Here is a 25,991-nt window from a genome sequence, read left to right on the forward strand (position 1 = left end):
GATCTAAACCATGGTTTGGTCTCAAACCATGATTTCATCATATTGTCAACATCCCCTACAACTTGGATGATAATTAATCTAGTTATTTGCGGTAATAAGTGTGGTTTTTTTAAAAAATTTTTTGTTAATCACGTGCATAAGAATGAAAATTATTTAACATGGATGTTATGTGAAGGCTACTTTGAGAAATTCTGGAGGCATCTTTCTCTGCTTTGCTTTACGCTATGTTTGGTACAGGATTTTCGGAGGGGAGGGGAGGGAAGTTGTTTCCCTCCCCTTTTTTGGTTAGTGTAATTTTTTAAGAGGGGAGGGGCTCTCCTCCCCTCCCCTCATTTGGTTAAGAGTTTTTTAAAAGAGGGAGGGGTTTTTTCTTCCCTCTCTTTTCCTTCTAGCCTCCCCTCCAAAGTGGGGTTTTTTGGAAGGGGGTGAGAGATAATTTTAATTCCTATATACCCTTTTGATTTGTTAACCTCTAATCAGTCGTAAACATTTCTACATAAGAGAGTTCTTTTAAGTATCTAACAAGAGGTTATTAAGATAATTGTCTCCAAAATTAGTGAGCATTTGTAAACTTTTTTTTTTCTCTTCTTCTAATTCCAAGAGACCGTTGGTATTTTCTTTCACCTTCAGGGTCTTTTCTCTAATCGAAATCTATTACTTGTGACTTTTTATCTTGATATTCTATAAGTGTGTGATTGTGTCTTATAAATCAAAATTGGTGAATTGTATTATATATTTATAGTTATATCTAAAACAAAATAAAAAAGTGAGAAAATTCATTTAAATTTTATGAGGTTAAAATAGTCAATTTTTTATTAGAACAAATAAGGTATTATTAAAATTGCTCCCTCCCCCCCCTCCAATCAATCAAAACAGGAGATCATTAAAATCTCCCCCCCCCTCCCTCCCCTTTGTAGCTACTCTCCCCTCTCCTCCCCTCCCTCCCTTTTTGTAGCTACTCTCCCCTCTCCTCCCCTCCCCTTCCTTTGATTAAAATCCCTCCCCTCCCCTTCCCTCCGTCGAGCCAAACACAGCGTTACCATATCGCAGAAGAGAGGAAAAGAAGCCAGTATCATGTTTTCTATCCACAGGGGGTTTTGTTCGCATGATACCACTTTAATTATTGAAGTTTGGTTGGTTGTTTTTGTTGGATTGGAAGTGGTTCTGATTTGGTTTTCTTGAATCGGTGCTTTCGGTTTCACAAAAGATGCTGGTAGCTAACAGTGATTAACTGATTATCTATGGCAAAAGGACGCGATCTTTTCTGCAGGAATCCACTGGACGCGCCCACGTATGCTTCTTTTCTTTTAGGCTCTAATTAAAACAAAACAAATTTTTTAGGAAGCAACTTCTTATGGAAAGAAGTTAACATTAACATTATACTAGTATATTGTATGATTATATGAATTAATTAGTATGATTTAATTAGAATTATTTATATTATATACTACTTTAATATAAAAATTAGTTGACTAATTTGAGTATATATTAAGAAAATTAGTTAATTGGTTATTTATAATAAATAAGTATGTTTTTCTTAAAATATCTTTATTAATTAAGTGTATTGGCTAGAACTATTATTATTATAAGAACTACCTTGAAAAAATAAATAAATATAAGAGACAATATGGATTGGGATTCTTGTATTTAGGATCAAAATGAAAGTTAAACAAGATTTTATATTAAAGATTAGAGGTAGTATTATTTTATAGTTCATGTTATTGATTGAATGAAAAAAATTTAAATCATTAGTCAATAATAAAATCCTAATAACTTAATTTTCATATATTCATCATGTTAGTTATGCTGCCATAGCCTTGAAATATATAATTCTATATAATTGACAAAGCTATGCTTAAGGGATATAAAAATTCTTAACATCAATTTACTTATTTGGGATCAAAAGGTAATTTTAATTAGAGGATTTCTTTATGACCAAAAAAAAAAAAAGAGGATTTCTTGATAAAGCAAGAGAATTTAAATAAATGAATAAACAAAATCGTCAATTAAGAGATCTACCATCTTTTCCCTTCTCAGTTCGTGATTCTTCTCTCTCATCTCACTGCACTGCCCCTTTTCAATTGCTTCTCTTTGAAACTTACCTTTTGTTGGGAAACACAAGAACAAAAGCACAAAGTCGGGGTCATTATCTACGGGTTCCAATTCTGTATCATTACTCACTATGATCATGTCTGTTGAGTATGGAGAATTAGAATGGAACAAAAGTATTTGTACATGTATTTTTTCTTGGTGTTTTATATCTCTTCCCTTTAAAACCAACTCCCCTTGCCGCCATATCTGCCATTGTGCAAGTCCTAGTGATGCTCTCCTGTACCTCTCACATCTGTTGCCTGCATATTTGTACCTTTTGTTCTGCTTAATTTTGCTAGCACCAATCTCTGCCTTCTTTCCTGTAACTGATGTGCTGTATGCTCGGATTATGAAGAAAGGCTAAGGAGGGGCGGGGAATTTGTCTCGCGTAGTCTCTAGTTTTCCGTCTGAAGGTTCTCCTTTTATCCATTTCTTCAAGATTCCCTTTCCTCCTTTATATGTTCATTTCCATTTCAGAATCTTTTATGTTTGAGGGTGAGACAACGAAATAGTTGTTGCCACTATGCTTATCTGAATAATAGAGCTACTGAAGTTTTCATTACTATTGTTCTGGTTGATTTATTTGTTTGATTTCTAGGGTGATCATAACATGGACATATTATTTTCTTCCAGAGTTTTTTTTTTGCATACTTTTTTCCGGAGTTACTTTGAAGTCTCCTGTGTTACTCTTTGTTCCCTCTGGCTCTGGACGATGTGGCATTAATCTGTATGTTAAAGGACGCTGTCATACGACTCACTCTTGTCAGTTTTTCTCATGTCCTTAACCTTGCCATTTTTTTTTTTCTATTATTATAATTCTTCATTTAGATTTTGAAATGAAATTTGGGCTTTTTAGTTTCTTCCATTGATATAAAAAAAAATTCAAAAGTAAGTATGATCAAAGCAACATTCTTCTCCTCATTCACTTGATGAAGGAGAAGATCATCGGATCTTTCTATTAAAAAATTGTAGTCTTTTTTTTTTTTGGGAAAAAAAGCCTCCCAGGTCTTGTTTAGGGCCAAGAATTTCATGTTCTCATTTAAATTTTTTGGAAGACAATTTATGATATATATTTAAACTTTTTAATATTAAGATATACTTTTAATACTATAGACATATGGATTTGTTCGTCCCCCCCGCAACTATGGTTCTGTCAATATATATAAATATTTAATCTTTTAAATGGTTTGTTTGGATTATGTGGTAACGCAGAATGTATTGTATACAGATATACCACATCCGGTCCTTAATATAAGAGTTAGTTGACTACTTTGAGTAGATTAAGAAAATTAGTTAAATTAGTTATTTATAATAATAGGTATTGTCTTTTCTTAAATATCCTTGCTAATCAATTGTATTAGTTAGAACTACTATTATTACAAGAACTACATTAGAAAAAAATGAATAAATATAAGATAAAATTATTGGGGTCTCATATTTAAGATCAAATAAAGTCAAACAAGCTTTTATATTAAGGACCGGTAGTAGTAATAAGATATAAACCAGAGTTTATATATTTAAAAGATCATTTTTGCATAGTTAGAAGCAATTTGTCCCAATGATTGATGGAGACAATTCCATTATAGTATAAAAATAATCTCTCTTTCGAACATTCAAACGGAATAAATACCATTTATCTGTTGCAATTTCATTTTACTGTAAGCTTTCACTGGAGAAGTGATTGTTTTGAAACCGATGATATGGTCAACAAAAGCAAAGTTAAATTTAAAGTAGCAGAGGTAAATGATTTTGTAAGCAAAGAGCATCTTTGATGCCATCGCTAAGAGGGCTGCCCATCATTCTTTGATTAAGTGGCCTCTGAGTAAGGCTATTTGTATGAAACTAAAGTATATTAAGCTTTGTAAGTAGACAGAGGAAGTGGGTCTTATTGGCGTTTTAGAAACTATGAAGAGTTACCTTCAAGGTTTTTAGGTATGGCTGATGATGTTTATCACTTGCTTGAATTTAGTTATCACATATTGCCAAATGATGATACCCACAAGTGTTGCTTTCTATATTGTTCCTTGTTTCCTAAGTATTAAATATAGAAAAGAAAAGCTTATTTTATTTTGGATTGGGAAAAAGTTTTTAGCTGATTTTGATGATAATATACATGAAGCGTGGAAATAAGGATTAAGATATAATTTCAAGTTTGAAGCAAGCTTGCTTACTAGAGGATTGGAATACCAAAAAAATATGTTATAATGCATAACATAGTAAGACATATGGCTACATGGTTAGCATATAAACATGCGTCAAAAATGAGGTACGTAGTGAAGGATGATGTTGGGACTGGTCAGTAGTCACCCTAACAATTGGGAAGAAGTTTAAAAATTATCTCTTTAGGGCTCACATGACCTAGAGGCTATAGGCTTCAAAGTTTCTTTAAACAAAGGTCACTGTTCATATATATTCTCGATAAGAGGGAGGTTTGAAGACCTAAAATACCTAAACATCTTAAATGTGTCAATCATAAGATTGCCTCAGATCAAAAAAAAAAAATCATAAGATTGCCAGAGCAGTTAAAGCATTTGAAGAAGTTGAGGCTTTTGTTGCTAAATAATATCACAAACTCAGAACAAAGATATTCTTCCGAGAGGCAGCTTGTACTATGGATGGCATGAAAGTCAAAAAGTTGCATATTTAATTATTTTTTAAAAATAAAAAAAATTGTACTACCTCCTATCTTTAATATAAGACTTTGTTTGACTTTTATTTTGGTCCTAAATATGAGACCACAATTTACTTTATCTCTAATATTTATGCTTTTTTATAAGATAATATTTCTAATAATAATAGTTCTAACCAGTATACTTGATTAGCAAGAGTATTTTAGAAAATATAACAACTATTTATTACAAATAACTAACTTAACTTATTTTCTTAATCTTCTAAAATTAGTCAACTAGCTCTTATAATTAGGACCGGAGGTAGTAAGAGTTGAGCAAATAATTAGTTAAAAGTTATGTCCTAACAATTCTAATTTGTACCCCTAAAACAAAAGAATAAACGTTGCATTGAAAGCATGCCCATTTAGTCTTAACTGTTGCTGTCCGTGAATGCATATTTATTTGAATGTTAAAGTCCCATGATCTTAGATCAAGTTGAGTTTAGAAGGCCCAGATAAAGGATCTCATTATTATCCTCAGAGGTCAATTGTGAATTGATATGAAGCATTAAAAAGTAAGCAAGACCAAAGTTTCATTTTCAGCCACTAAAATTGCCAAATCAATTAGATGGTTGAGTGAGTTCTGACTTGGACACACCCACCACACTTACATGTGCTTCATCTTTCCTTTTAATTTATTTAATATTTAATTTTTTTGGTCATCATTTATAAGACTAGTTGATTGATAAAGAAAATTCAGTTCCAATTTAATGCTTTCAACATAATTTGAAAGGTGCTTTTTTTAATTTGAATAATGTGTGAGTTTTACTTAATGGATTAACATTTTTCTACGTCAAAAAAACTCATAAAACAAAATTTTGTTCATTCTTACACGTCAAACTCACGTGGTAGTCACAACCTAGCTAACAAAAGTTATCTGGTTGGTAGTTTGAATATAACTTTTGTTTTTTGCAAACATATTTATTACTATAACTTAGAAAATATTAAAATTTATTTGTTTTTCATTAAGTAAATTTATTTTGTGGGCACATGAGAAGCGGGACCCAACTGTGAATAGCTTGGTAAAGCAAAGATGCAAGGCAAGAGGCACAAACACATTGGACGAAGCCAAGTAAGGATCCCACCTTCTTGTCCCTTTCCTTCTCCAACCGCCGACGCTTCCCCATCTCTGTCACTTACCTGACCTCTCATTGTTCTTTTGCATGCGATCTCCTAATATGGCCACCAATAATTACCTTCACACACAACATGACACGTGTCCTTGTCAACACGTGGGGGTTTCCAACTGGCTTCATTTTTTTGAGATACTGTAGAGGTGCACGCAGGGGATAGAACCCTTCTCCCAAGAAAAAGAGAAATGGTTGCCTACTGTGCCAGCGCAAGAAATTCTGGAGGCATCTTTCTCTCTCTTCCTTCTCTGCTTTGCTTTACCATATCGCAGAAGAGAGAGAAAGTAGCCATTGTCAAGTTTTCTGTCTAACCGGTAGTTTTGTTCGGGCGATACGTTTAATTATTGAAGCCTGATTGGTTTTCCCTTGGATTGGAGCTCGTTCGAATTGCAGTTTTGATTCGGTTCTCCTGAGTTGCTGCTTCCGGTTTCATGAAGATGCTGGTGGCTAACAGTTTTGATCTATGGCAAAAGGATGCTTTCTTTTCTGCAGCTGAGGAGGTGCAGGAATCAGCTGACACGTATGCTTCCTTTCTTAATTTGCAGATCCCTGACTCGCGGTTTTCTGTATGATTTTTAATTTTCGTTTCTTTGTTACTTGTAGTTGTAATTAATTATATGATTCGTAAGAATGCTTCTCAAACTCTGCTTCTTCGGGCTCGAGGCGATATGTGTTTGAATTATTATGTGTTTTGCGACGCCTAAATTTGGCATGAATTCCGATTTAGTAGCTCCTTTATTTTTAACTAGAGGAAATATCGGGGGTATCTTTCACATCTTATGTGGGCGGAAAGTATAGAAACGAGGGAGAGAAGAATGAGAGGCGTGGAAATCTTGTCCCCCCTTTTCAAATCTTATGGTCGTGTGTGTAATGGGCGTACAGTTTGCATCAAATAATTTGGAATCAGATGAAATAACTTATTCGCTTTAACTGGGAGTGATGTTTTGATATTCATATCCCAGCATATTATGCCTTACTAATTTAGGGGTTACTTCAGTTAGTTCCGGGGGGAATCATTATTGTAGAGTTTCTTAAAACGTCCATTTATATTATGTATTTGATTTCTGTCATGCAAAACAAAAATCATTTCCATTTATCTTGATTTCTCGTTTCCCAGAATGGAATCTAAATACAGGGCATGGATAAGAGAGAGGAGAGAAATGTCAGCTCCCCAGGTGTTAGACGAACTACGCAGGGAGTTGCAAACTGCTTTAGGTACTGCAAAATGGCAGGTAAGTTAATTTTGCCCTTGTCCTTACTTTCATTTCCCATTTCTCTTTAACTATCATAGACATTTGGAGCTCAAACTACAATGTTGTTTCATTTTATAGATTCCCCGACAAGTCAGTTATCGTCTTTTTGCTCCTTCAATCCCTTTGCAAATGTCAATATTTATTAATTTTCTGTTTTGATCATGCTGAAATAGTTGGAAGAATTTGAGAAAGCTGTCAGGTTAAGCTATAGACATCTTGGTGATGACAATACGAACAGTAGACACCAGCAATTTATTTCTGCCATAGAGAGCCAAATTTCCCATGTTGAAGCAGCATTGAGGGAATCTTATATTGAGGAAGGTAGGCAACCTCTTGGCTGGGTTAATCTGGACGATGAGGAGCGAGATGATCTAGCTGCATTTCTATCTGGAACCTCTCAGACTGTAAGAAGTGCCAAGGTTGAACTAGAGAATCAGGTCAACGGAAAAGATAGCAAATGTAATGTTAATGATGACTGCAATGGGATTATTTCTGCTGATCATACAGATTCGAAGGGTATCATTGCCAGTGACAAGGAAGAAAATTACGTAATAGACATAAAAGCAGATGCAGTTTCTGGAAGTACTGATGATATAGTTTCTCAAACAGATAGAACCCCTTGCTCAAGGAAAACATGGAGTTCATCTAATTATGGGGCTTTAAGAGTTGTAATTGCCGACGAAGACGAACAGAGAAATGAATTCAGGCAGGCTGTTGATGCCACCCCTAAAGAAAAAGGATCAAAACCCATATTTTGGAGACAAACATGGGAAGAATATCCTCGTTCCATTCAAGCAGTTCATATATTCAATCAGGTTAGTGAATAAATTTTTTAATTTTAAGATATGCATGCAAAACAAAACAACAGTAGTGCTCAGTATTGATTCTTCTGTCCTTTTAACCAGTATTTAAGATTTAATAATATTCATCTCAATACTTCAGATTTTGGCAGCGCATTCCAATAAGAAGTTAATGAACTTTTAATACTATGCAGCTTTTGAGTCGGACTGGTTGGTTATTGAGACAATTTCGCAGCCCCCTACACTTGCGACATAGTTGTTCAGTTCAAGTTAAACTTGCTCTGATGCTGACCGTATTTCTCATTGGTAAGCTTTGAATTACAGTGTTTAATTTATGTTTATCGCATTCATTTTCTCATGCCCTTGAGGCCAGTATAGAATATAAAGTGGAAATTAACTGTCTTTTGCTTTCTAGACATTACCTAGAAGATTTTGGCACTTGTTGCAATCTTTGATAATATGGTTAACAATTACTGCTTTTCTTAGAAGCATCAGTTGAGGATTTTATAAGATTTTGTTATTTTTAGGGGCATGCTGATTTAATGAGGGCAAAAGGAAGCCATGAATATAGGGATTATTTTTACTCTAACAGATGGATTAATGAAAATATACTCTTATAAAATATTGACGTGGTAGAGAGTGAGAAATCTTACAGTGGGACCAATCTATCCCTCTTCTCTCTCTCTCTCTGTGTATCTGTGTGTGTGTGTGGCTGTGTGTTTTACCAACCTATATATATTAATGATTTATGAGATTTGTCTCTTGCTTTGCTTTTATTTTACTTCATTTGATTCATTTTCTTAAGCAGTTACTTGGAACCATATTTTAAAGTAACACCTTCACATGGAGTATATTTGGGAGTTCTGGTAGGAAAGGAACGATTGTAAATAGAACATATTGAGAAGGGGGAGTGAGCCTTTACATTGGTAGGTTGTTTAATGAGAAACAGGAGTAAGAAGTGATAAAATACTGAGCATGTTTATGTTTTTTAAACAAAAACAGTGGATAGAACAGTTATGTTTGTTCTCAGTGAAATGAATTTTACTTGTTTTTATCTCTCTCAACTTCACTTCTAAGAAATTCAATCTATGGGACTGGTTTTGACCCTAGCGTCCTACTTTATTCTTAAAATCTAAAGAAGTAGGACTCTCTCTAAGAGCGTGTTTGTGACAAAATTATGTAGTAGGATCCATTAATTTCAAATTTAAAAGAAAATGTCAATTATGGTACAAAACAATATACTCATATGCAGCCCAACACATGACTGATATCTCATAACATAATATTATTCCCAAGCCAAATATGTCTCATTGGCTTTCGCTGCAATTAGATATTAGTTGATAATTAGCTGAACTTGAGTAATTTTATCTTGTTCTGTTTTGCCAATTATATTCTTAAGGTTATTCGTTCATGTTAAAGATTTCCATATGCATAGGTAGTTGTCATAGCATGATAGGGCTCTCGTATAAATTTTAAATTAAAAGTACCAGTTCTGGTTCCTGAGTTTTTGAAATACCCCTTGCTATTATGGGCGTTGTCTCTCCCTCCTCTTTTTACGCTTTGCAGTTTCCTTATTCCCCTTCAGTTTAGGTGCTGTTTTACTCAACCAAATCAATTGGTATTTCAACAGCCTTGGAAGTGTTTATTTATTCTTACACAAATAAACATTAGTACCTGAATCTGGCAAAAGCATATTTGTAATTCAATTTGCAAATAAGCTTGTTGGATAAGGTGACATCCCCCTTGGCTCCTAGTTGGTTGATTGTGATTTATTTGTTAAGCAAGACCTTTTTCTTCATTTAGAAGTCGCTTATGGGTTTTTCAACTAGCACGGGCAGATTTCAAAGCGACTTTTAGGTTTAAAGATATAGACGTTAGAGATAATCAATTGTCCTATCTTCTGTGTTTGAGATTATTTGAATTGATGCTGATTGTGGTTTGTTTGTTAAGCAAGACCTTTTTCTTTATTTATAAGTCACTAATGGATATTTTGAGAAGCACAGGCAGATTTTGAAGCGATTTTTGGGCTTAAAGATATAGACATCAGAAATTTATTGCTGCTGTCATCGTGTTTAACTGAATTGATGCTTCTAATCTCTTAATCAAGATTGCCATATGAATGATTCTTCGAGAGGTTTCCTTCTGTTAGACGCACTCATATCGATCTTTTACTTTTGCAGTGCTTTTCTTGGCCTTGTGACTGATAGAATTGAGGTCATTGGTCGAATGTTCATCTGATTGTATTGGCTTGGCCTCTCCCCGGGGGGGGGGGTGTAGGAAAAGTGCTGATGAAGATAGTTTCTTAAGATTAAAGAAGTTTTATCTAGTAATAGGATTTGACCAGGAGGCAAGAACGGGTTTCGTTTTTCTTTCCTGGGCCACGAATTGTAAATGCTTTCACTTATCATTTAATGCAAGTTTTGCTATATTTGGTGGTGAGATACTCCTGTTTGGATGCAACTTTTTTATTTAAAAAAAGAGCAAAAAAAAAAATTCATGTGCCTTTTATGCAAGTTTGAAATCTGAAATGCATCTTGGTCAACAACAAAAAAATCCGAAATGCATCTGACAATTACAAAATTCTTTTTGGTATCAAGACAAGAAGTGAATGCCTCGGAATTTTCACTTATACGACATGATGCGAAGGAGAAGGTGGTATAGACGAAGAACAAATTACATCAAGGTATAAGCTGAGTTAATTTCTGATAAGGAAAATGGCTATGACAACCGCGACAAAGATTTGAGGATGTGAAGAGGGAAAGATGAAGTATAGAAGCATATTACCATGGTAACATACAAGCCAATCCAAAATCATGATTTTTCTTCGGCCTTTTTCAGTTTCGGAGTGGCGCTAAGGATTAAACATATGATGACCTTACAAAAATTATGGGAACTTCTTAAGAAACGAGAGTTTTCATCAGATAAACAAGCTATGTACACGTTTTGATAAATTAGAACATTAACAAGTCGAATGCCAGACCCAAAAATTGAGTCTCCCAACAAAACAATGTACTGCACTCTATGAGGTGTCAGTAGTACCTCTGTAAGTTACGTCTCTACCCCAAAAATGCCTTCTCTTCTGATCACGAATTCGCAGGAGGATTCTGGCAAATGAGGAGCAAACACAACACTGAGCCTCCTCCTCGTTTTGCTCTGTTGATAAACCCCACCTCCTTCCTCACCAACCATGGCGTTTCCTCCTCCTACGACCACTTCCTCATTTCTCGATATGAACAGCCTCGAGTTCACGCAATTCGCCCACGCAATTCCTAACGCAGCGCAAACCCTTCTTCCCGAGGTACTTAAACTGCTCAAATTCCCAACCCTAATCCCATTCATACCTTCTGCGATTCCCCCAATCAAATCAACCACCTGGTTCGTCAAGACTACCGCCAATCCAAATCTCTTTGCCATTGACTTCAAATTCCCAGAAATCTTGAAAAATAGCGAAGATCTGCGCTTCAGATCGAAACCAGTGTTCTCGAATTCGGATCGAAACAGAGCAGCAATGGAATCGATCACTATTAGCCTAACAGGAAACTTCGATTTTGAATTCACCTGGAGGAATGACTCTATCTTGGCCATTATATCGAGCATCTCATCCGCAGAATAAACGCCCTGCACGAACACGTTGTCGCAAGGATCGTAGTTGTTTGAAGATGTGAAAATGTCCGAGTGCGAGGATAGAAAAGCGGTGGAGAGTTGTCGGAGACGGCGAAAGGGGAAGGGGAATTCGGTGTGGATATATAGGGATGAAGCTGATAAGCCGCCATGGGAGGGTGGTAATTGAGCAGAGAGGACAAGTTGTAGGCAAAACTGGGTCTTCCCAGAGCCGCTTTCAGCCACTAGCTCCGTCATGGAGTTGCAGGGGATGCCACCGGCGAGGAAGCGATCAAGTACGGGACAACCGACGGTGCACCTTTCGGTTCTAAGCTGCAAGAGACTTTCTGGAGTCATTTCTCCCTACTTCATCTCTCTCCACTTTGGCGTAGAAGACGAAGGGAAATTTGGGAGGGAAAACCAAAACCATTTCAGCTTCAAAATGTACTACGACGTCGTTTACAGAAAAGTCTGACTGCTACTTAAATTTTAAATTCTATGCTTTTACTCTCTTTTTTTTATTATTTGCCAGCAAAATTCCATGCTTTTGCTTTACACATCCCTCAATATATAGAATAATAATAACTGAATAAATTCTAGAACATGTGGCCCAAAAAAATTCTAGAAGATATTTACAAAATTCGACGAGGGATGAAGAGGGAAGAGGGAGCGTTCTGTTTATTTATTCCCAATGGTGGCCGCATGAGGGGTATTTTGGTGATGTTTCATTTTATAATTTTTAATTTATCATTTTTCCTCTTTCTTTCGTTGCACATTCAACGTGTCGGATAAATAAAAGTTTACATAATAGCAGTTTTTTTTTTGAGCTGAATAGTCCATATTATTAAGAAGCACGAAATGGTACACCTACTAACTGACATAAAGCCAAACAGAAATGGCGAAAGAAGGTACCAAAAGACAGAAAAAACCGAAACAGAAAGGAAAAGAAGCCATCAAACAAACTGAAAGCGGTTAACCAACACCAGACCTACCCTCCTCCTCATCCAGTCTGTGTACTAAATCTAACTGCAACAAAGGTTCCAGAGAAGGTGGTGGTTCATTGAACCATCCTTGCGGTACCACTCTTCTCAAAACTCCAGCCGCCAGATGATCAGCAGCCTTATTCCCTTTCCTAGCAACTAAAGACAGAACCCAATTATTCCTATCCTCAAGCAAGACGAGACACTTCTGCAGAATATCCTCACAGCCCCACTCACATCCTGTTATCTCCTTTTTCTGAAGCTTGTCAAATAGCACTTGACAGTCGGTCTCCACCACTACTCTCCCACTGCTATATTTATCAAAGCAATCTAAAGCCCCGAGCAGAGCCATACTTTCAGCCATGAACGCAGAACCTGCTACTACCTCCTTCCCAAAACCACCAACAAAGCTACCTTTATCATTCCTTGCAACCATGCCTACGGAGGCTTTTCCTCTCTCTTTACTAAAAGCTGCATCAATATTCAATTTAATAGTATTCTTCTCAGGCAGTATCCAGTTCAGCTTCCTTGCCACAACCTTATCTGATACACACCTCTTTTTCCTCTTAGCATCAGCCTCCCAGAAGTCACGTACCAATCTCATTGCTCTGCCCACACATTCATAAGCATCCGTGTCCTTCTTTTCAAAAACACATTGGCACCTAGCCTTCCATATTTCCCAGCAAATTGTGGCAAAAAGAGCTAAACCATAGTCATCTGGTTTTTCCTTGCAGTCCATCCAGTCACCTAACCATTTATCCAATCTAAACATTCGTCTCTCCTCAAACCTCAAACTCAATGGAGAGCCAAACCAAACCTGTTTTGCCCAAGGACATAAAAACAATACATGTTCAACTGATTCAGCTTGACACTTACAGATGTCACAGCATGGTGAGTTTGAGCATTTTCTTCTAAAAAGAGCTTCTCTAGTTGCCAAAGCCCCACTTATAGCTCTCCACAAAAAATGGGCAATTTTAGGAGGTACCTTCAGATTCCACACCTCATTCCATAGTTTTTTTGGAGTTTGATAAGAACTACTAGGCCCTTTTGTACCCTTGTCACTCTCCTTCTCCTTCGCCGTCCTGTACCCCATCTTGACACTATACATGCCATCTCTACTTTTCAACCATAGAATCTTATCAGGCATCTTTATCACTGGGATCTTAACTCCCTTAATCAGACTTATATCAGCATCACTCAACCAATTTCTGACATTATCAAAAAACCAGTCTTCATTTATGATTAGGCTACTCACAGATAGCTTCTTCATTTCTTCACTAAGGCTTCGATTAGACAACACATAACCAGCAGCACCCGGTAGCCATTTATCAGAAAAAACTTTTATCTTCTCTCCATCTCCAACTCTCCAACATAAATCATCATTTAATAATTCTCTGCCTTCCAGTATACTTGTCCACCCCCAAGAAGATTTATTACCTTGTTTAGCTTTCAAAAAGTCATCATGTGGGAAATAAATCCCTTTCAGAATCCTACACCATAGTTCATTAGGATTTTGTAGCATCCTCCATTCAGTCTTAGCTAAAAGGGCCTTATTGAAAAGCTCAAGATCTCTAAACCCCATTCCACCTTCGCTTTTCAACTTACCAAGAGATCTCCAAGCTTTCCAATGAATTCTTCCTTCATGCTCTTTCTGCCCCCACCAAAATTTAGCCATCATAGCATTTAAATCCATGCAAACCTTTTTAGGAAACTTAAAACAAGACATTGGAAATACAGGAATCGCTGTAGCTACTGCCTTCAACAAAATTTCTCTCCCTGCAAAGGTTAGTAGTCTCTGTTTCCAACCTTGTAGTTTCAGATTCACCTTATTCTTCACAAAATTCAATGCCTCAACTTTAGATTTACCCCACAGCATAGGTAAACCTAAGTATTTTCCAGGATTATCACTTGCTTTAATTCCCAATACTTCGAAGACCTCATTCCTCACTGCCTCAGTTGTATTCTTTGAGAAAAAAACACAGGATTTGTCAAAGTTTATTTCCTGTCCGGATGCATCACAGTAACAATCCAGTATCTCTTTTAACACTTTACAATTCTGTCTTTTTGCATTAACAAAAAATAATGCATCATCTGCGAAAAAACAATGAGAGAGGATAGGACACTCTCTTGCAAGTTTCACTCCTCTTAATCTGTCATTCTCAACATGCCACTGAATCATTGATGATAAAACATCTGCTGCTATTAAAAAGAGATAAGGAGATAAAGGATCTCCTTGTCTAATGCCTCTTTCCATATTTACATCAGCAATTCTTTTTCCAGAAACTACCAAACTCAAACTTACAGATCTAACACAATCCATTACCCATCCAATCCATTTTTCTCCGAACCCCATTTTTCTCATTACCTCTTCAATAAATTCCACTCTAGCCTGTCATAAGCTTTATTCATGTCAATTTTTACTGCCATCTCCATTTTCTTCCCTTTTTTCTTGTTTTTCAGGTAATGAAAAGCTTCATGGGAAACCAAGATATTGTCTTGGATTAGTCTACCAGTCACAAAAGCTCTTTGATTCTCAGAAATCACCTTTTTCATCAAATTTTTCAACCTGTTTGCCAAAATCTTTGATACTATCTTGTAGGCAAAATTGCACAGACCAATTGGTCTAAATTGTCCCACATTTTCAGCATGCTCTACTTTAGGAATAAGAACCACATTAGTTCTATTTAGATTTTTCAAACTCACTTTACCTTCAAAAAAATCAAACACCATTTCTACCACTTCCTTACTTACTATGTTCCATGAAGACTGATAAAACATACCAGAGTAACCATCTGGACCTGGGGCCTTTGCACCATTCAGTTGAAATGCTGCCATCTTGATCTCTTCGAGTGATACTCTTCCTTCCAGCCTCTCATTATCCTCAGCCATCACAGAATTTTTGACAAAGAATAAAGCCACCTGCATATTTTTACATCCAGTAGAGGAAAACAGGGAAGAATAGAATTTCAGGAAAGCATCGTTCACCTCATTTTCTTCCTCTAGCCATCTACCATCATCACTTTTCAACTTTGTGACTTTATTCTTTATCCTTCTTTGAATGGTGCTTGAATGAAAGAACTTCGTATTTCTGTCTCCATCTTGTAACCAATTCACTCTAGATCTCTGCCACCAATACTTCTCTTCCCTATCCCAAGCTTCTTCAATTTGCTGAATTAAGCTTTCAGCTTCTGCTCTACTTTGCTCATTCAGACTGCCCGATGTGCACTCTTTCAATTTTTGTGTCAGCTGTTCAACTTGTCTCCTTGCATTAGGAAAGGTTTCCCTACTCCATTTCAAAAGAACCTTTCTACATTCATCAAGTCTATCAATTAAAACTTCCACCTTATTACCGTTTCCTCTAGTCTGTTTCCAACCTTGTCTAACCACATTCAGAAAATCAATATATTCAGCCCAAAAAGCTTCAAATCTAAACATTTTGGGTACCCTTGAATGCTGAAAATCACAGTCCATAAGCAACATATGATGATCCGATCCCACAGGTTCTATATGGATTACAGTAGCATTGTGAAAATCCTCTCTAAACTCTACATTAGCTACTGCCCGATCCAATCTTTCTTTTACTTGTGCAGCCCCAAGCCTTTTGTTACACCAAGTATATTTAGCACCTTTAAAACCCAAATCTATTAAATGACAATCTGCCAACATACATTGAAAGTTTATTGCCCTTCCTATGTCAATTGGTAGATTGCCCCACTTCTCTTCTTCTGAAATCACATCATTAAAATCCCCTAAGCACAGCCAAGACCCTCTAACTCCACTTCCCAATCTTCTCATTTCATTCCATACCAACATCTTCTTATCATTACCAGGTGCCCCATACACAAAGGTCACGTACTTTGGTACAGTAAAAGAATTAGATTCTAAGGAAACATGGATCAAGTTTCTCGAGTTAAACCATATATTCACTATCACATCTTCTTTCCACCATAACGCCAGGCCACCTCCCCTTCCCCTTGGATCAACATAAAATTCCTCTTGCATCTGACACAGCCTTCTAATTCTTTTTACTTTCTCCCCTTTTATTTTTGTTTCCATTAGGAAGATTATAGAGGGTTTGTTCTTTAGACACTCCTCCCTCAACTTCTTGACTGTCAAGGTTCTTCCCAGACCTTGACAGTTCCAAGCAATCATCTTCATGGCTCCTTGGTGGCTGTTTGAGGCCAGCCACCAATACCTTCAGTCATCAAATCCATCTGGTCAACCGAAGTCAAAATTACCTCATTACAATTTGCATTCCCTTTCCCTACCAACCTACCTCTACCAGCTCCCCTTCTTATGTGTTTCTTTAGATTCTGAACACTCCTGCGGCTTCCTCTCCTCAGTGGTGTCTTTTTCTCCTTTTCACTATTTACCTTAGGTTCTTCAAAAAATAACTTCCTTCTTTTAGACCTCACACAGTCTTCCACCTCTTCCAAGTTTCTCTTCAGTCTTACCTTTTTTAGACCTGCAGTAACTTCACTCATAGGTGAAATCGTACCATAAACCACAATTGCTTTAGATAAATCTTCTCTTTTTTCTGGAGAAATAATATTCTCCATTTTCCTTGCACCTTCCGATTCAGTCCCTTTACCACTAGTCTTCTCTGCCCTGCTCTTTATAATTTCCCCAACCATATCTTGCCTCCCGCAGATAACTTGAGGCTTATTACTTTTACTACTGTTATTCTCATTAACAGCAACCTCATCTTTTTCAGGAAGTTTAGCAGTCATATTCTCTTTATTTTCATCAATCTTCGAGCTACCATTCCCTTCCTTATCCTCCACATTCTTCAAACGTACTACATTCTTGGATTGGGCCAGATTAACCCTGTCCTTCATTACAAATTCCTCCCATCCTTCCTCCCAACACTTAACAGCATCATCAATCATCCTTGCTGCTTGCACTCCCAACCATCCTCCATATCCTCTATCACCATCCTCCTCCCGATCTCTATCCTCCAAACAGCTCCTCTGGTCATGACCAATTCTGCCACATTTATAGCAATAATTCTGTAATCTTTCATATCTAGCTTTAATCCATATAGGATCATTATCAGGTCGAGGAGTCCACATTCCAGTTATCAAAGGCTTTTGCAAATCAACCAGAACTCTTACTCGTAAAAAACTTCTAATCAACAAATCATTACGTCTCGGATCTTCTACCATCATTACCTTCCCAATCATAGATCCTAGTGTCACCGCATTTTCTATATCCATTCCTGCTGAGGGTAGATCGTGAAATTGAATCCAAAATGGACAGTAATTGAAATCTACCTCCTTAAAGGCCATATACTCCTGCCATGGTTGTATATTCAGCAAGACACCTTGAATTGACCAGGGCCTGCCTCTCAAGATTCTCAATCGATCCTCGCTTCTTCGGAATTCAAAGATGAAAGCATTTCGTTCCACCTCAATCACCTCTAGGTCTTCTTTCCTCTCTAGATTCCATCCTTTCTTGATCATCTGAATCGTAATTTGACGATTTAACGATTTCATAGTGATTAGTTTACCAACTAGCGCGCCTCCATTCAACTTACGTTGTTCTTGCTTTTTCCAAACTAGATTCGCCAACATGTCACCGGCCTTCCGATCTGCATTCCTTTCACCTGAACTTCTCCCCGAACTTCCAACCTCCATTCCACCTAACTCCAGAAACAAGATAGACCTCACGATCCCCGTCGATGCAAAGAGCAAGGACGAGGAGACACTCTTTTACCTCCGTCGCAGTGGGCGGCGAAGGGAAGCACTCAGGCAACAACGACGAGAAGAAACCGTCGTAACTAACTCCCACTTCAGGAGAGAGAGAAACTCTCACACGGGAGAGTAAATTGTATTATTCCAATATAGTAATCTTCATAATAGCAGTTATACCAGACATAAATAAAGATGAAAAAAAGAAGAGGAAAACGGGTAAGAAAATCCTAAAATATCTACTTAACAGAAATTGCTTGACAAAAGCAAAACGTCTTCCCATACGATCCAAATTAGTCCGGCTCTTATACACAAAGAAAAGAATACAGCAGGCTCAAAACTATTTTTTTAATTCCATTGGCTTCCCTTTCCTTCAAAATATACTCTCCCTATCAAACGGGCTCCATTTTTTTTTTTTGGGAGTGTCTAACTTTTGAAGCAGGGAAAGGTGAAATTCTTTTATCACACGATTTTTCTTAATTTTTAAATAGTCTAGTCTGGCTTTTTGCCTCTTTGAATTGCCTAAACAAAATAATTAGTGGTGAGAGTAGAATCTTTTTCACAGGAGATACAAATTATTAATAACTGAGATTTTCACGGTCAAAATAATGAAAATATAGAATTCTCTGGAAAAAATAATAATAAACAATGCCCTACGAGCTTACAACTGAAGTTATTTCTCATGGGAAAAAAAATATGGTTGTTGGCCAATAGGAAAGATCAAAGATCTCATTGTCATTTTTCTTGATCTTATTTCTAATCAAAAGATCCTCTATGTTAACCCTATATATGATTTTCTTTTTCTTTATGTCCGTGTCATGATTGTATATTTGTTTCGTATAGCCACCGTCTGATTCTTAACAAAATAAACAAAATAAAAGGGGCAGCGAGTGAAATATATTAATAATATTCTTTTCTTAAAAACTGTTTTTGGACAGGAAAGGGCATACGCGTACCAATACCATTATATTATCCCTCATGGATTGCCACTGTACACCATCTTCCCTTCTACGCAATATCAAGATCAAATTTACTCATGATGACTAAAATGCCCTGACATGCACGGCAATCACCCTCATCGTCCGGCGCCGCCATGAGGTTACTGCCGGACAAATATGCATGTGCAAGTCACGTGACTTCTGATCAGGTGGCTTGTGGTACTGCTAACGACGTCGTCACCGATACACTTCTACGATCCCTACAAGTGAGGGCTCTCAGTATCCTCCAAGAACACTTAGCCGAGCTCCGATTCTCCGCCATCTTCCCTCCTCCTTCAATCACCGCCGGGAACATCCTCGTCGACGGGTTCCGCCGAGCCTGCCGGTTCTTCATATCGCTGAGCTCCATCTCCGTTGGTGGCTTCACCGTCCCCAGCATCACAGAACACCACCGCGCCTTCGACGTCGCTCTCTTAACCGTCGAAGAATTTCGCTCCACTTCCGGAGCCATAAACACAACGGAGCTCGAAGACCGACGAAGCTTGCGGCAATCCAGAGACCTGCTATTCCTCATCATAACGGAGCGGGGAGAATTGCTGGACGTTCCCACACTGTTCGATCGAGAAACATGAAATCGGACCCCAGAAATCGGGTCCGATCTTAGGCGTGGATTGAGCGGAATATTGGATTCTCTAACGGGTTTGTGATCAACGGAAGGAGAATCGGAATGGGGTCCGTGGTTGATGGGCTCGAGTTTACCGCGGAAAAAGATATCGTCGGCGGGGCACAAGTCGAGGGCGACGTCGTTGAAGAACTCAAACAACTCGGAAGCCTCAGAAAATGAGGAACGGCGAGCCTCCACGGACGGCATGTCGTTGAGAGGAAGGTCACACAGCGAGAGTGCCTCCTCCTCCTCCTCCTCCTGTTCTTGCACATATTCCTCTAATTCTGGGGATGAGGACCGTGGATAACTGGGCTGATGAATTACAGGGCCAACTTCATGAGCCATTGTTGATCGACAGAAGGAAGAAGGGTACAGAGAAATGTATTAGTGGGTAACTAATAATTAGTAGATTGTGATTTGAATATATATATATATATACACACGAAATGAAGAAGAGGACAAAGGAGGTTACGAGAAGAAGAATATAGGAAGCTTGTGAGGGGTGGCATGGATTTGTGGAGGATAGAGGGAAGGCGTTTTTGGGTGGGGGTTTGATTTGGACGATGGATTCTAAGAAGTATAAGCAAACAAAAGATAGTAGCGGGGGGCATATTCGTAGAGAGAGAGGGAGCACAGTGAAATGTCCAAACGACACCTCTGAAAGGCTGACATGAATGTGGACATTAGTGAGTGAATATTTTTTTTTTTTCTTCTATATTTTTTGGTGAATATTTTATTTTGAGTGAAGATACAAATATACCTATAAAATTATATCAAATATGTGTCTGACATTATAAATAAATTTTGGATGTAAAAATATACATGATGATTCTAAAAAGTTATAAAAATACCACAACCGTTAATTATTATAACATTGACCGTTTGTTTGTTCAAAAGTACTGACATGCATGCTAATATGGCTTAAAAAGTCTGATAAAGAAAAGTGAAGGTGCAAATATATTAATGAATTTTTGTCAAATGTACACCTAACACTGTACACAAACCTAAGATGCAAAAATACTTACTACTCCCTCCGTTCCTTATTATAAGAGACAAATAACTAAAGTACGTTGATCAAAAAAACAATTAAAATTAGTTAAAAACAATTAATGTGTAAAAAGTATAATTTTTTTTTCAAAAATGCCCTTATTAATAAGGAGAGAGAACAATTAAATTATTAAAAGAAAGAGAAGTGGAAGGGAGAGAGAGTGTGAGTTGGAGATAATAAATATGGGTAAAATAAGAAATCAACACAAAAAAGTAGAGACAACTTTAAGTGTCTCTTATATATAGAACATGCCATAAGCATCCAATGTCTCTTATAATAAGGAAGGAGGGAGTATCATTCAAAGCACTCTAAGATGCTATAGTTGTTTAATTCATTAAAGATGATTGTCTAACTTAAACTTTTGACCAAATGAGGTGACATAGACGTTAAGTTACTACTTCAGTCTTCCTCCTTCAAATGTAAGCCCCTCCTCTTCGCAAATTAGAGGAGACGTGACAAGCAACTGAGAGAGAGCAGCGTTGCTCTTCATAAAAAAAGAGAGACTTTGATAGAGGAAATAAAGAAGTTTTGTGAAGAGTTTCAGTTTGTTTCTCTTCAATGAAAATGCAACATTGAAGAGACAATATCATTGGGATCGAAGGGAGACTGAAACGCGATCATTTGAAAGAAAAAGCAAGTTGCACTTAAATGATGGAGACTGAAACACTAGCTTAGGATCCCCATCACCTTTTAGTCAAAATTTAAATTAGAAAGTCATCTTTGATGAATTAAACAATTGTAGTATTTTAAAGTAGTTTTGAAATGATCATATGTATTTTTACACCCAAGATTTGTTTATGGTGTCAAACACACATTTGGGACAAGTTCATAGGTATATTTGCACCTTCATTCTCTTTTATCAGACCCTCTAAGCCACATCAGTATCCATGTCAGCGTCTACGTCAACACCTTCGGTCAAACAAAAGATCAACGTTACAATAATTAACAGTCGTGGTATTTTTGTAACTTTTTGAAATCATTATATATATTTTTTGTATCCAATATTTGTTATAGTGCCAGACGCATATTTGGTATAAATTCATAGGTATATTTGCACCTTAACCTTTTTATTTTTCTTATAATCCATGTTATAAGCAAATAAACAATCTGGGTTGTATGAAGCATTAAAAATAATTGATAAGGATTGAAATTAAGATAGAAAAAAATTATTAAAGAGTGTTTATTATAAATAATTTCTCATTGGATAGGATTAGACAATCCCATGAAAGTAGAATTAGAAAATACAACATTCCTCCTATGTTATTTTCCAATATCATATATATGTATTTGTTTAATCCTAAATAATAAGTAATCACTCATTCTAAATACTTTATTAACATATTTTTCAATCTTAATCCCAATCCTTATCCTCATTTTTAATAATCGTACCAAACACACCTACATGTATTTATATGTCTTTGTGTTTCTATCTAAAGTGCATTTTCTATAATGAAAAATGAAATTATTTGGAATAAATTCATTCATAAATGATCACCAACAATTGACGACTACATAAGTAAATCAAGTTAATCAAAAATGTTGGCGTACGTTACCTTCCGGTGGGAAAAATACAAAGACACGCTTGTATCTGGAAAAGTTAACTCACGATCAAGAAATGAATATTTCTCATCAAAATAAATAAAAACGAAATTTCAAAATAAATTGAATTTTGAAAAAATCACGTTGAACTTGAGATGCTTGAATTAAAATCTCATGGCAGTTATTAATTTGCAGTTAAGAGAGCGGCGTAGCAAGAAATGAAGCCGGCTGTTGGATTTTAACCTTCCTTGATCATGTCAATTTTGATTTGTGTTCAAATATAAAGTAATTAATCAAAGTTGGCATTCTTTCTCTTTTTCTTTTTTTTTTTTTTTTTTGGTGAGGGTCTGAGGGAAGGGGGCGATTATTTGCGGTCCTTTTTTTTTTTGCCAAAATTATTTTTGGATAATTGAATGAAATGATTGAGGAAGAAGACTTTTTTTTTTTTTTACCGGCGGGGAAGATTTTATTGTTTACGTGTTTCACTGATAAAACATTAAACTGACAGTACATGTCTGATAACTTGGTTATAAACGCGAGGTAAATATGATAACAATACAGTTTCTCAAAAAGAAAAGCTCGCAAATTGTGTTCCTACAAAATTTGGTTCACTAAAAAATTGTTCGAGTGACCTCATAAACACTTTTCTGTAAATCGAGACAAACTCCTCCAATGTTTACTTTGTATTCGTAAAAGCATTTCTGAAACCATGATTTGTTCTTACCCAAACACTCCCTAAAATCAAATCATACATAATACTATCTCTGATCCTTATATAAAAACTTTTGACTTTCAATTTGATCCTAGATATAAGATCCCAATCCATTTTACCTTTTCTATTTACTATTTTTTTAAAGTAGTCCTTGTTGTTGCACATATTAAAAGTCCATCAAATACTCCTCTGGTTCTTAATATAAAACTAATTAACTATTTGATTAGATTAAAGAAGCTAGACAAATTAGTTAATTATAAGAAATATGACAGTTTTTCTTAAAATACCATAATCATTTTTCTTAATACCTCTCTTTCTCTTCTATTTGATTATGGCGAGAGAGAATCTAATGGTAATCTTAGAGAAAATTGATAATATGATAAATAAGTCTTATATTTAAAATCAAAACTAACTCAATAATTAGATCTATATCAAGAATCGAAGAAATAATAATTCTATTAATACACATTATTAATAAGAATATTCAAAAAAAATAACACATTTATTATAAATAACTAACTTAACTAATTTTTTAATTTTTTAAATTAATCAACAATTCTTATATTAAGAATCAGGAATAATGACTAGTACTCTCAATTTCTATTAATTTTAAATCAATCTGAATATCCACCGCATTTGTATCTCTGTTGGTCATTGCTTAACTCTTGTCCATTATTTTTAGGTACTGTGACTTGTTCTTAAATTAATTTGATCCTTTAACAAAAGGTCAAGCCATCCCACATTTTAGCATTTCAAAATTTTCTACAATTGTATGATAATTGTACTAATTATATGATCAGCATCTTCACATCTAAACCTGACAATTATGCATTAAAATCAAGTTATCCGGTCATAATTTATTAAAAAAATTGATAAGAAATGAAAATTTATATACGGTAAAGAAAATTGAAAACCTATAAACGAGTGAACACAGAACATAGAAAATTAAAACCGAAATTTGTAATCGAGCTCCGCCGCATTGTACTAAGTGCCACCCCTATAACCACCGTCCGCCGACCGCCGCCGCCACGTCCCTCCACTAAGCCCGATCATCGAACAAACCAATCGCTTCTCCAATCCTCTCAAGCCCACCATGCAGTCCATGCTTGAAAATGCGAAATGGACGAGTGCACCAACATAGGTGCTTCAAGGGCATACTTAATTTCATAAAAATTGACGCCAAGTTCGTCATCGGATTCTCCCAGCCTCTCTATAGAAGAAAATTATTCATTAATTTGGAGCATTTGATCCTTATTGTTCTTTCTTTTTCCGCTAAAGATCCTTATTACACTAAAACTTAAATTTGATGGACGAAAAACCATATGGAAGTTCAATCCCCAATTTTCTGATTGAAACCACGGGAGAAACCAATCAATTCGCGAAATAGTGACCAGATCATGAATGGCAGACTATAACAGTAAAGTTATCATTCAAAAGAAAGTACATTGTTGAAATTGTTATAATTATAATTCAAGAGGCGCCATATATCACTTCTTCACATCAACAATAGTTGCACAGAGAAAGCGAAACCAAAAGCCCTAATTCGTAAAATTCCCCCCCAAATACCTAAATCTCTAACCTCCAAAACCATAAAGAGTCCTGCCCTGCCTCTTCAAGGCGTAAACAACATCCATGGCGGTCACAGTCTTGCGACGAGCATGCTCAGTGTAGGTCACGGCGTCGCGAATGACGTTCTCGAGGAAGATCTTGAGAACACCACGGGTTTCCTCGTAGATGAGACCGCTGATACGCTTCACACCGCCACGCCTGGCGAGACGGCGAATAGCCGGCTTGTGATACCTTGGATGTTATCCCTCAGAACCTTACGGTGACGCTTCGCTCCCCCTTTCCGAGACCCTTACCGCCCTTTCCTCTTCCAGACATGTTTGATTTGATTCTTCTCTCTTTCCCACTCCCTCTTAAACAAAAGCCAAGATGCGACTGCGGTAGAAGCAGAGCTCTGCCGGATTATATAAAGTACGATGATGGATTGTGGATCGTTGGATTAGATATCGATCCGTGTTTTGGGTACGGTGACGATTGTGACCGTTGGATTGGAAATGCAGGGGTTTGATTGGTTGAGTGTGGATGAGCGAGGATACGAAGCTTTTTCAGAGTCTGTTTTTTTGGGGGGAAACGCGCGATTGCGGAATGCGGCGAAATTTGAAAACCGCGTTTGTTTAATGAAAAGTTTTAAACGAAAGCGAAGGCGCTAAACTCCAGATATGGTGCAGGCGCCCAAACATAACACTCATAACAAGTAACAACACGTTGGTTAAGACCTATAGGTCTCCAAATTTCATTTACCTGTGGGGTATTAAAAAATAGTGCAACTTTCTGTATGAACCAACAGTTCAACACCAAATATAGAAACTTGCTTAACACGAGCAGGCACTAACAAGCGGTAATAGCCTACTAATCTATATCATAATTCATATAACCATTCATCCGCAGTTTCATTTTTTCTTTTTGGGTAGAATCCCCACTTTCATTTTTAATATTTAGCACATTCACCTCCCCCATAAAATTATTAGGACTGTTCACGGACGGATCGGGACCGGGACAGACCGTCCCAATAAACAGTAACGAGATAGATTTTCTATCCCGTGTCCCAGCCCGTCCCGAGATTGTCTCGGTCCCGATCGGGACGGGACGGGACTGGGATGTCCTGAACTCTTTTTTTAAATTTTTTAATAAAATCTTTTTTTAATTATATTTTTTGGGGGGGGGAAACCTTATAAAACATCTTTTTATTTTTTTTTTTATTTGTTTAGGCACTCTTAAACAAAAGTTCAAAATATTACATATAATAATCATTAAAAACTCTAAACAAAAGTTTTTAACACAATAAAAACTTGCTAAAAATTCTAATCATCAT

At 36.5% G+C, this 25,991-nt stretch overlaps 4 protein-coding genes and 1 pseudogene across 5 annotated transcripts; 1 reads left to right on the forward strand and 4 right to left on the reverse strand.

Annotated features, from left to right (window-relative positions):
• Nucleotides 1-6,088: 6,088 nt before the first annotated feature.
• Nucleotides 6,089-10,914, forward strand: LOC114754049 (uncharacterized). 2 transcript variants are annotated; one of them, XM_028942785.1, is made up of 5 exons: nucleotides 6,089-6,409; nucleotides 7,007-7,121; nucleotides 7,316-7,957; nucleotides 8,137-8,248; nucleotides 10,540-10,914. In XM_028942785.1, the coding sequence occupies exons 1-5, from the start codon at nucleotides 6,321-6,323 to the stop codon at nucleotides 10,548-10,550; spliced, it is 969 nt and encodes a 322-aa protein (XP_028798618.1). In that variant the 5' UTR covers nucleotides 6,089-6,320; the 3' UTR covers nucleotides 10,551-10,914. The 2 variants fall into 2 exon arrangements, with proteins under 2 accessions (XP_028798618.1, XP_028798617.1); XM_028942784.1 differs by lacking the exon at nucleotides 10,540-10,914 and adding an exon at nucleotides 10,123-10,200 and having other exon boundaries at nucleotides 6,090-6,409.
• Nucleotides 10,582-11,899, reverse strand: LOC114754050 (DNA repair protein XRCC3 homolog). The gene is made up of 2 exons (XM_028942786.1): nucleotides 10,982-11,899; nucleotides 10,582-10,816 (listed from the first exon to the last, which is right to left on the reverse strand). The coding sequence occupies exon 1, from the start codon at nucleotides 11,897-11,899 to the stop codon at nucleotides 10,991-10,993; it is 909 nt and encodes a 302-aa protein (XP_028798619.1). The 3' UTR covers nucleotides 10,582-10,816; nucleotides 10,982-10,990.
• Nucleotides 11,900-14,883: 2,984 nt separating this feature from the next.
• Nucleotides 14,884-16,680, reverse strand: LOC114754051 (uncharacterized). The gene has a single exon (XM_028942787.1). The coding sequence runs from the start codon at nucleotides 16,678-16,680 to the stop codon at nucleotides 14,884-14,886; it is 1,797 nt and encodes a 598-aa protein (XP_028798620.1).
• A 2,675-nt stretch (nucleotides 16,681-19,355) lies between these two features.
• LOC114754053 (uncharacterized) lies at nucleotides 19,356-20,159 on the reverse strand. The gene has a single exon (XM_028942788.1). It carries the CDS (start codon nucleotides 20,157-20,159, stop codon nucleotides 19,356-19,358), a length of 804 nt encoding a protein of 267 aa, XP_028798621.1.
• Nucleotides 20,160-24,545: 4,386 nt separating this feature from the next.
• Nucleotides 24,546-25,023, reverse strand: LOC114754054 (histone H4-like; annotated as a pseudogene).
• Nucleotides 25,024-25,991: the final 968 nt, after the last annotated feature.

This window comes from Neltuma alba, unplaced genomic scaffold (genome assembly GCF_004799145.2).
Source record: "Neltuma alba isolate B1F8T4 unplaced genomic scaffold, ASM479914v2 tig00008517_pilon, whole genome shotgun sequence".
Lineage (NCBI taxonomy): Eukaryota > Viridiplantae > Streptophyta > Magnoliopsida > Fabales > Fabaceae > Neltuma > Neltuma alba.